The following is a 12,117-nucleotide window of genomic DNA, read 5'->3' on the forward strand; positions in this document are numbered from 1 at the left end:
TTTGCTTTACCAATATTCGCTTTACACAAATAGAAGACCTTGCTGAACTTGGAGGGATCAAACTAATGGCCTATAGCTCAGAGCAGATGTTACAGGCAAGCTTTGATTTACCTTAGCCATCTGGGTTGCATTGAGGAAGACAATGGGAGCAAGTGGCAGAGAACTATGGCGTGCATGCCACCAAGCACTATCCTTTAATTACCACTTTATGTTCTTTTCTGCAGGTGAATCTCAGTGCAGATCTGCATTACAAGAAGTTCAGCGACCCCCTCTATGTCGCTATGTTCAAAATGCTGAGGGATACACTGTACAATATGAAAGGTATGTTTAGGGTGAACTGTAGGGACCATTGGCTTTGGGTATTTATGAAGATTGTTCCATCATATTATCCCATACTTCAAACTCGTTGTCAAGATAGACATTTACTAATTGCCAAATTGGTATGTCAAAACAGAAGGTCTTTTTGTATCTTTAGAATTGGATTAAAAAGTATATTTCCAAAATAATTGTTTGGAGGGGCCTGGACACCCAAGAAAAGCTATCTTAGTTTGTCAGTTCATCTCTTTTCCTTCACATTGTAGTGTTTGTATTTTTTCTTGATTATTAATATTGATGAACGATGCCATGATGCAAACAAAATACGGAAATGAATGAGCTTCTGACCTGTGATGTAAGACCACTTGAAATATTTGGAGAAAATGAGTCATGAGGGAAGCAAAAAGAGACTAGGCTGGGGGTTAGAGAGGAAGGAAATGCTAAATGAATTGTAAAAGATGGAAACTGAGAGTAGAAGGAGGGAATAAGGAAGTAGCAGTGAGAAGTATAGAAATGGTGAAAGAAGTATAACCAGCCACCCTCCCCCATAATATTCTGCCTCATGTTTGAGGTGCTCCTACTACAATGGCCGCATCACACTGTTCCTTGCAGCCAGGGTTCTGCTAATACAAATACATAAAAAATAAAATAAGTGATGGAGAAAGAAGCAATGAGTAGTAGATGATGGAGAAAGAGTGATTAATAGGAAAGAGCATGAGATACAGTAAAAGGAAATGACTGAGAGATCAAGTGGGGGGGGGGGGGGGAGATAAAGAGCAGTTGACTGAGAATGGGAAAATCAGAAAGGAGAGGGAGGGGACTAGAAGAATGGAAGAAGGTAAAGTACAAAGAGGGAAGGGGTGAGCGATCCAGAGTCAGTAATAACTACAGTGAGAGGAAAAAGAAGCAGAAAGATGATGAAGAAAGAACAAGGGAGGAAAATGTGATAGAGGGAGGAGAGGATGACTAGTTGGATGGATGGTTAGGGAGATGGAGAGGAGGTAAGCTGAATGTTCGAGAGGCACAGAAACAAAGAGGGATGGAAATGGTTGGAGAAAGAGTCCAGAATGAGGAAGAAGAAGGGTGAAATAGAAAAGAAGAGTGAACGTGGATATAGTGGAATAGCTTGACACTGAGAAGGTGGAAAAAGAGAAAGATTTACAAAGAATTTGGGGGCATATGAAGTAGGAATGGAAGAAGAATGTAGTTTGAGGTATGAACGGTGTTGAAAGGAGGGATACGGACAGCAGAAGATACATTGAGAACAAAAAGTGGAAAGGATGAGGAGGAGAAGGGAAGGAGGAGTTACGAAGACATTAGAGGAAATGAAAGATAATTGAGGGTGAGAAAAACAAGATGTAAGAGCCAGACTGATGGTGAGGAACAGGCAGGGACTAGTAGAGGGATGGCAAAGGCAAGAAAATTATGAGGAAGTGAGCCAAGAAAATGCAGATACATAGGAAAGGCAGGGCAGATTGCATGCAAATTGTTAGAAAGAACAAGTCTAGGGGAGAATTGGATGGAAGGGAGTTAAACGTAGAATGTTGAGTAGGGAGAGGCACCAGGGTACCAGGAGAGAGATAGCAAGAGGGTTATGGGGTAGAAATGGGGGGGAAAGAGCGCAAGAGCAGAGAGTGTGAGTGAGGAAGGAATGGGAGAGAGAAGTATAGCTGGAGATGGACAAGACGTGTATTTTGCAAGGATATAAGGCCTTTTCCTTTAATGTGTGCTTCTAGCTAATAATGCATGCTTTCATTATCCTCTATAATGTTATTTGCTGCTCTTTACCCCAGGCCCGGCTCCAGGAATTTTTCTTTGGGTGGGCCAAGGGTGCATTTGGGTGGGCCACTGCGGGCTTGATTTGTCACATATATGTCTGGGCAGCCCTGCTACAGGGCCCTCCTTTATCTCTTCTTAGTCTTACAAGGCCCAGTAAAACGTACTCTTTTCCAAATCTAAAACTAAATATGATCACTCTCAAAAACTGTTTTTTCCATTTAATGTTCCTTTGATGGGAAGAGGAGGTTTCTGAGGTGGGAGAATCAGGCAAGTGGCACTTCTCGGACTCCCTCTGTGCGAGCCTTCAGGGAGAATCCCTCTTCATTACTACATCCACCTGACCCCAGACTCTGCAACGCACTCACTCCCTTACAGGCTTGATTATCCACTACTCCTCTCCAGTGCACCTTATTTCACAGCTGACCTTGGGCCCCAGCCCCATATCAGGCACAATCGGGCCCCACTTTCTGTTTTCCCAGTAAAAACATTAGTAAAATCACCTTCAAACTTAAAACTTTGAATATAGCACTAAATATAATTAGCACGCACTTTAAAGTATGTGCCACAGTAGCCCTAATGACCCGACTGCTAATGTAATAAACGAAAAACAGAAAGGCCATGACAGGGCCGGCTTCAGTCTTTTTTTTTGGGCCGCACCAATAACCTCTTTCTCCGTAAATACCTTTACTACCACCTTCCAACAGTGCCCCTCATCCTTCCATGGCCCCCCCTATTGACCTCCTCCTCGGATTCCCTCACTGCCACATGCCACAAGTGCCCCTCATCTCCTCATAGCCCCTCCCCTTATGACCTCCTCCACGGATTCCCTTACTGCCACCCTCCACCAGTGCCCTTCATCTCTCTGTAGCCCCTCCCCTTATGACCTCCTCCTCAGATTCCCTCACTGCCAACCTGCACCAGTGCCCCTCATCTCTCCCTAGCTCCCCCCTCCACCCATGAACTCTTCCTCGGATTCCCTCACTTCCACCCTCCAACAGCGCCCCTCATCTTTACGTAGCCCCTACCCCATATGCATGTCATTTGTTAGATATTGCTACTCATATAGGTGTAGTGTGTATCAGTACTTTACACCACGCACACATTATACAGAGACAATGAATCAAAGAAGTATGTTAATCAGACTACAGGGAATGCCACATAACACAATGAGGATTACAAGGTGTAGGATTCACATGTTATCCATGCTGGTAGGCAGTATATTTTAAGACGGTTTGGTCTGGGGAAACACAACCTTAGGATTTAAAGAGTATCCCATGGGGGCTTTACTGATAAAAATGTATATCTGCCCAAACATACTAATTTTAGCAACATTAGAATAATGAAAGACTGGGGCAGTTCGAACTATATCACAAAACAAAAAAGTGAAGTTCTAACTATACCATTCATGTTTGTATGCAGCTCTTTGTTGACAGTTCATTGGTCACTGTCCTATGTTAGGATTGTAACTTCTGAACTCAAGTAACACAAGGATCTTTCTGACAGAGGCAGTAACCCACTGAGCTATCCACATAAAACACAGTTTATCTGCATTTAAAAACTACTAACAGACAAATGATTTCTCTCCAGCAGGATCATTAATCACCAGCATTATCTGGACACTTTGTATTGTCTTATTGTTGTTCTGCATCGGCCATTGATAAGGATAACAAGCATTGGCCTAGCCAATAGGTCTTGCCTTTGGGACCTTATAAGTGTTTAGTTATCCAGCACAATATCCTTGGGGCAACAACATCAACTGTTGCATGGCTAAACATTTATAAGGTCCCAAAGGCGAGACCTATTGGCTATACCAATGCTTGTTTCTTCTGCTTTGTTTTTCTAGATGAACAGTGATATGCAGAAGGGCGATATTATGGCAACATGTTTATTTTTTGTGCACTTCATGTAATTAAAGAGCGTTATTTTTAAAATTACTTATGTTAAACTGATATAAATATATTTTGCAACAAATATCTAACTGCTTTTTAGTGTGTTTAATTTTAAATACAAATTCTACTTTTATTCTCCACACCTGCACCCATCCTATCTATTTCATATGAAAAAGCAAAATACCAAGGATATTTGAGTATTGTGGGAAGGTAAGCGTGTGACCATGTATTATAAGGAATAAAGTACACCCTAGCATACATTAATGCGATATTGCAAGTTACCTCTAAAAACCTTATAAAGGAACTTTGCCTTCAGCCTCATTCTTCTATATAGTCATGGAACTTGTCTGTAACTTGCTAAATCCTTAATATGTACAGTAGGATTATTTAAGCTATATGTAATATACCTACGTGTAGGTTTTTTCAGCCAGCTTTTTTCATTCATCAGTCTGCTGTTGTGTTATTCAGAGTTTTACTGCGCCCAATACAGCTGTCAGCCCAATTCAGCGGCAGGATAGCTTCACTGTGAACAATGCCATTTGTTTATTTGACACGGAGCCTAAACTCACCAAAAGTAGTTCTGTTAAGTGTCAGCGACTGCTTCGCAACTAATGTGTGCTTTCTCAGACCAATTATTTTTGCTTTCAGCCAATATTATTATTTAAGACTGATGATGGCCTGCCAACTTCCCCAACACTAGATTTCGCACAATTTTTAACAGATCCCTTGAGAATTATAGTCGGGATCCAAATTATTCTGGAAAATAAGTTAATACTGCGAACTAGGACAAAACAATTCGGAGGCAATTACGCTATTAAAACGAACATAGGCTTATAAAACGGTAACGTCCATTTGTGATGAAAAATGCATCTCATACTGCGCCGACTTATTCACGCATATGCTATAAAAAATACAGATGGGCGAGCCCAAGTACTCATGGGACAAGCTGAGTCAGATCTGAGCGGTGGGCATGGGGCGTCGTTATGATGATTTAAAAGGTAGTGCCTTCCTTCTTGGGTGCTTTTACCGTTTTAACACAATACTGCTCATCAGAACCTGTGATAGTGTTTTAAGCCAATCTGCTTTCGTCGTCTCTGAAAACCAGCATTTCATTTTTATTCTATTTTTTGTGCAGTTTTATATAGCGCAAACTGGGCCTGAAGGTATTGGAGCTCTTTTCATGAGCACTCGTAACATTAACACAAGGCACATTAACACATTTTAAGCACAGAGCGAATAGGTGATTTGCTCAAAATCACAGGACGTTAAGCGACACCGAGACTTGAACCAGGTTACCAAGGTCCAAAGTCAGCACTTCTGATCATAACGCCTCATCCTCCCACCATATTCTGTTAAAACTTTTTTTTTTAAACGCCAAGATGGGTCTTTTAGACAGAGCTGCTAAAGGCAGTGTGTTCCTGTTGGTGTTTTTAGAGTTGCAACACAATGCAGCTTTTCCATTGCTTGTGAAGACCAGCAAGCTGGTTCAACTTTAAAAATACACCAACACAGGCGCATAGTCTATCGGTAAAAGATGGCACTAGGCAATGTGTCAGTGTTGGTGTTTCTTGCCTCAAGAAGGGTCTGGGCTCGGATCCTGTTAGGCTCAAGGGTCTAGGAGGACCCCGAGTCAGAGCCAGGCATCGGTCTCGAACCAATCTCGAGCTTTAAGGAGTCGTCCACCAGTCTGAAAATACTGGCGCGATGGGCGCCTGATAACCAAAATTCACTTTGAGTTGTTTTTGTTCACTAATGAACAGACACCCACTTGGGTAAAATACGCACCTGGCCACTTGTAAGAGTGAAACACAGCTATGCGTGGGATCATCTGATTTGCGGGAGAGACCTGCACATCACTTTGGGAGCTGAGAACGCCCAGTCAGTTTATAACAATCACTGCTTCAGCACACACATCACCACCCTGATATACTCTAAATAAAAAGCTGTGCATTCATTGATTCCATGTGACCGCGTGAGGAGTGAAATCCTAGCATGCAACAGACAACTTGGGTTTGATGCACTTTACTGTAATGACAGTGCATTCTGAAAGTGCTTCAGTGCAGGCACACAGCAGCATCTCTTGACTGAACTGCTTTCTGATCAGGGCTGCCACCTAATCCTCCCCTGGAACTTATGACAACTTGCCATCCTCGCTATTGCGTTGACCTATTTAAAAAAAAAAGATGACCTTCTCCAAAAAAAAGATGACGTGATACATTTACTGAAATTTACTGAGACAAAATGGTGAAAAACGGTGGTGAAAACTGGGAGTGTCCTTCAACACTGGAGACTGCTAATTTACCTTTGTTCCACCTCTAAATGGAAAACCAAGCCTCATTAACATGTAAATGGTCGTTTAAAGACCTGTGAAGTACGCGGGTGAGGCTGCAATAATCTCTACAACTGTCTCTGTGTGTGTGAGCCCGGGCTGATGCACACGATGGGGGAGGGTTGAAGCACTTTGAGCCCAATGGCGTTGCGCGCAGCCTGCCTTCAAGCCCTCGGTGCGAGGGCCAAGGCTCCAGTTTGGGTGGGCTAGGCTCGTGTTTGGGTGGGCCTGGCCCACCCGCTAGAACTGGGCCTGCTTTACCCTAACCTGAGATCCGGAATCATGCAAGAGCTTTCAGTGCTCCATGCAAAATAGAACTTTGATTTTTGAAGATCTTCCCATACACTGGAAAATATGTGATTTTTGAATTTTTTTTCCAAAATTTGCTGATACCACCTGTTCGCCCCCAAATGCTGCTGCTTTACCTCCCACTGTGGTAGGACCATACAAGACTGTAAGGGAAAAGTTTAGTAGTGCTAACCTAAGCAGCAATAACACATGGTAAAGCTCTTCACTTTAATGACGTTTTTAGCCAGCATGCTGCTGAAGGTTGCTTTTAGCCCTTTTTCTCTCATTTTTAGGTCTCGTGGCGTTTACCGCGCGAAAGCGCGGTCTCGCCAGAGACCTATTGTCACCGGCTCAGCTTCCCAGGAAACAAGAGATGGCCATTCGCATAATCGGATCGGAGCTGGCCGCGCGGGCGTGTGCACATCTCCTGTCTCCTGGGAAGCTCTAACACACACACAGCCACACCTCCCCCTGCTTACGCATGCGAACACGCAGAGACACACACACGAGCACACATACACGCACGCTCACATACAGAGACACCCGCCGCCGCACACATCGATTCCCCCCCCCCGCTGACCCCATCCCCCCTACAACTAAGCCCTACTCCACTCCACTACGGACTTCTTCAGCCTCCTCTGCGGGGTGCACTCCACGCGGGGCTCCCTCAGCTCACGGGAGACCCGGACTGACCCGGACTGCCGCGCACTCCATCCCCGCCCTTGTCCCAGGCAAGGTGGCAGCCCGCATACTCAGTGCGTAAGCATGTGTGCACGAGCAGCTATTGTGCCGCGCACTTTCAGTTTCCCTTCCTAGCCCGCTTGTTTCCAATACGCTCTTCTCTCCCATCAGTCATCTGAACTGCAATAATGGGTACATCAAAATGCTGATTTCTTTGCAGATATGAGGGCGGCGCTTACTTTTAATGCCAGCAGCTGCAACCCCCCCTTTCCCCAGAGATGCATCCATAATCACCCCACCCACAGCTCTGAATTCGACTTGAGGAAGGGCGCAGCCTGCAGACCCCCGCAGTGACGGGGATCTGGGTCAAAATCTGCAGGTTCCAGCAGTAACTTTTACTCGCACACATCGATTTCCCCCCCCCTCCCCGCTGCCCCCATCCCCCCTACAACTAAGCCCTACTCCACTCCACTACGGACTTCTTCAGCCTCCTCTGCGAGGTGCTCTCCACGCGGGGCTCCCTCAGCTCACGGGAGACCCGGACTGCCGCGCACTCCATCCCCACCCTTGTCCCAGGCAAGGTGGCAGCCCGCATTCTCAGTGCGTAAGCGTGTGTGCACGAGCAGCTATTGTGCCGCGCACTTTCAGTTTCCCTTCCTAGCCCGCTTGTTTCCAATACGCTCTTCTCTCCCATCAGTCATCTGAACTGCAATAATGGGTACATCAAAGTGCTGATTTCTTTGCAGATATGAGGGGTCCGCTTAATCTGAATGCCAGCAGCTGCAACCCCCCCTTTCCCCAGAGATGCAGCCATAATCACCCCACCCACAGCTCTGAATTCGACTTGAGGAAGGGCGCAGCCTGCAGACCCCCGCAGTGACGGGGATCTGGGTCAAAATCTGCAGGTTCCAGCAGTAACTTTTACTCGTTTCGGTACAGACCCAAGCGGTGCCCTGAGTTGGGTAGTAGTGTATATTTGAGTCTCCTAAATACGGAGAGTCTGGCACCAGCGCTATGTGTAAAAAAAAAAATCATTATTTCTATGAATGCTTAGTTACCGCCGGCTTCCTTGTTAACACAGAGCGCACTGTGTGCTCGCCTGCAATGGATTAATTACCAACGCTCTCGTCTCACTTAAACATAGCGTTAAATTCCTTTTCATCAACACGTAGAAACTGCTTTTATAGGAAGCGCCTAGAAAGCAGTTTTATCCAAGCAAACTCTAGTTCAAAAGAAGACGTATTTTTTGCTTGTCCTTGCTGCCTGTGGGCGCTAGCAGAGGAAAGGAAGACAAACTGATCTCTTCTCCCTTCTCCCAACCAACCTTCCTTATATCCATATGTTGACATGTCCGAAAAAGCGCGAAAGGTTGTCTTTAAGGCGGTTTTGGTGAAGAGCGCTGTGTAGTGCAGAGTTTTTCATGGGTTAACTGTCACTGTGCGTGGAGGTCACCCGCCTGGCAACATACATCTCCCATGCAAATATAATCTGATTTTTGGGAGGTTCTCTTGGAAGGCCTGCCCAGGTTCCGGGGATTTATGTGGGGAGGTTAAATGTGGACGTTGATAAAAGGGTGCATGAATCGGATATCTTTTAGGGTGTGTATATGCTATATTTTTACAAACACGAAACACGAACGAAAAGCCGATCCCTTAAATGTATGTATTCACCTCTACAGCCAAACACAGAGCAACAGGTGTTCATACACTCTGGGACATTAGGTAGTTGAGTTTGCTGTGTTTCCTCTTTTCATTTCAATGTTTAATACATAAATGACAAAGTACTTAGTATTCGACCTGTGTCTTTTATAATAAACAGGATGGTTTAGTTATAAGCTAATTTACATTTTTGAAATATTGAATTCGCAAATATTTATGATAAAGACGAGCCTGAGTGACTTTCTCAGTCGCTGAATTGTCTACACCTTGACAGTAGCATGGTAAACATTTTGCAACATATCCATAGTTATACGCCGTTCGAAGTCAGATTATAAAATAAAGTTTATATTCTCATAATGTTAACACATTGAATGTATTCAAATAAGATGTTATTCTTATATTTCTCAGATCGCTTCGAATATTTTCGTTCAGTTTACTATTTTCCTCCGAGATAAAACCCCGAAAATATCTGGTCTAAACACCTCAGCGCCTCGTCAGTGGTAGTAGGCACTATACCCATGAATCTGAGATTTTATCCCACGAGGCAGAACACCATCCCGCTCGGTTCCAATGTATTTTACCTGTTGAAAGGATGTCTTGTCAGGAGACATAATTACCTGAATATAAATACCAGCAGTCCGAACCTTACGGCATTTGCTGAAAAGAAATGTGTGCTGGAAGTGAAATGACACTCGAGTTGAGGTTGTGATAAGTTACCGAAATGTCGGCTGATCTTCGGATTGGGCGTTAAAGCCAGAGTGTGTGTAAGCGGAGGGCAGCGTGGAAGCAGAGTACCCCAGCACCGCGCGCTGAGCCCTTCCCGCCTGACGCCTGCAGTCTGAGGGCCGGAGGAGACCTCAAGCCTGTCGCGCTACTGCCCCGCGTCAGGAAATCCTGACATCCGTCCTCCAATAAGCATTCCTAGCGGGATACTTTTGCTTATTTCCAAAAATACAAGGCTTGCTAGGAGGACAAGGCGGGCAGAGGCCGGGAACAGCAGAGGCCGGGGGACGTGTGCAGATGAGGGCACACCGCAGCTCGCCACATCCTCTTTCTCCGCAGACTACGGCACTACCTTCGCAGCTCCCTGTCACATGTCTCACTTTCAGTTTTCACAGGTAGGTTCTACCTGGTGGCCTTGCTAGCACCAAGTGTGCCCGTTACTGGTTTATTAGTAGTAGTAATTATAGCCTGTCTTCAACTGTTAGTGGACAAATCCCATGTAATCTGTAGTTAAGCGCCGATGCTTTCTTTATCTGGCACGGGGTCTAGCGCCTTCATCTTCTGCTTGGTTTTAGTACAGATATGCAAAACAGGGAATTTTATCTTCGCATATACGTTTCTAAGACGCCCTGAAGAAATAGGCTACATGCCTGGAGAAAGTTTACCTTCAAAGGTAGGGGCCCTGCGGCTCTGTAGTATAAGCACAATGTCATCTTTGCATATTACTTTGTCCTATTAGTCGGCTAGAGTGCTTAGATGTTCACTGTGCTGCCCAAATTCCACCTCTAATGATCGACTTTGCATACTTTTCACACCAAAGCATGGGCAAGTAAAGGGCACATTTCAAACACCTTAAGTAACAAAATAAAGAATAATTTTATAGCTCATATTCCCAAACACAACTGCCTCTAGGTGCTTGAACAATTGGCGTTATAATTTCTCAATAACATTTGGTTGAATTGTGTAACATTTATAACTTATAAATGTTACACAACTCAACAGTACTGTGTTCATTGAGTAGAAGGATAAACAGAAGAGTTGGCCCTGCCGTAATTTGAAACTCTGGCTGGCAGGTCTACGGCAGGCACCTAATCCACTCAACTGTCTCACTGACCTACTTTGCAGTATTACCTTGGAAGGGAAAATGTAATTTTCTTGCTTTATAGCTTAACTGGGTTCCCTCTTCAATTCTGACCTCTTGTTTCACTTCCCTGAATAGATATACCTATTTAACACATCCTCAGTATTCAACAATCTCTGTCCACAATTTGATTCTTAATCCGAGGCAGTGCTTAGTTTGTAAAGGAATGAGTTTCTGTGCTGAGAGGTCGGCGCCTTGAATTTGTAGTCTTGAATCCACCTCAGGCCTCTTTAGTCCACTACCAGACACTCCCCGACCCCTTATCTCTCTCTTGCAGCTTTCTGCTTTCTCTCTTTGTGAACGTTTTAGGTCTTTCTCTTCCTCCTTCGTTCCCATATGTTTATTTTTCTATCTCTCACTTTCAGTCAATGCTTGAAGAGGAAAAACACGTTCCGTTCCCCAATATATCGCCCCCACTGTCTCCAAGCAGACACACCCCTGTAGACCCTCTACTAAACGTTCAGAGGGTTCTCTTTCTTTCTCTCACTCTCAAGCACACAACCAGACACAATCACGGATGCACACACCACACACACATTCCATATCTCACTGGCATCCAATTAAACACATTTTGTCGAGGTACACTCACTCCTGTAATCTCACCCCATCCACATTGCTCAGGTCACCCAAATTCCTGCACTCTCTACCACACTGCTTTCAAGAACAGCATACTCTTGCACGCACTCTCACTGCTCACCAATTCAAAGTTTGCTAAAAAGTTTATGTAACGCATTGTCATACACAATGCCAATAACTCAAACTTTAATTCTGCGAGACCTATTGCTTTGTAAATGCTTGTCATAGATCTTTGGGAATTAGCTGCAATGGCTTTCAAAATATAAGAAAGCTTTGCTGTAAGAAAAAAAGCTCCAGCTTTAAAATAAAACGTGTAACCTTCCATGTGCGAGTATCATTTTGCCCACCTAGGACAAGTTGATATTGATTCATTACCAACCACTTTGATCCGTTCCTGTTATTCATGCTGAACAGGCAGAATGCAGACATTAGGTTGTCTGACATTTTCTTTTTTGAGCTTTTTTTTGGCACAGAGACTTGTCGGCATCTAATTTGTACCTTTATCAACTGAGCTCAAACTTACTAGTGGCCTCTGAAGAGACCCTTAACCCCTTCCATGCTCAGGATGAACTCAGCTCGTCATGCAGTACACTGCTCGTGTGCTCATGACGAATTGAGCTCGTCATGAACAATGGGATTCAAGGGAGGTCAGCATCCGGGATGAATTGCTATAGCATTCAAGGTGTTAAATAGTGAAGTGTTGTACTTCGTAGCGCAGCAAACATTGATCCTTCTAAG

General features: G+C 44.4%; 1 protein-coding gene across 2 annotated transcripts in view; it reads left to right on the forward strand.

The window, feature by feature from the left end:
• Positions 1-12,117, forward strand: part of PI4KA (phosphatidylinositol 4-kinase alpha) — a 614,454-nt gene that overhangs the window by 151,216 nt on the left and 451,121 nt on the right. For both annotated transcript variants that reach the window (XM_086942716.1, XM_086942717.1), the window contains exon 10: positions 225-321. In XM_086942716.1, coding sequence (XP_086798842.1) covers positions 225-321 — 97 coding nt within the window. The remainder of the gene's footprint in view (positions 1-224; positions 322-12,117) is intronic.

The sequence above is a fragment of the Lissotriton vulgaris genome, chromosome 11, assembly GCF_964263255.1.
Source record: "Lissotriton vulgaris chromosome 11, aLisVul1.2, whole genome shotgun sequence".
Taxonomy (NCBI): domain Eukaryota; kingdom Metazoa; phylum Chordata; class Amphibia; order Caudata; family Salamandridae; genus Lissotriton; species Lissotriton vulgaris.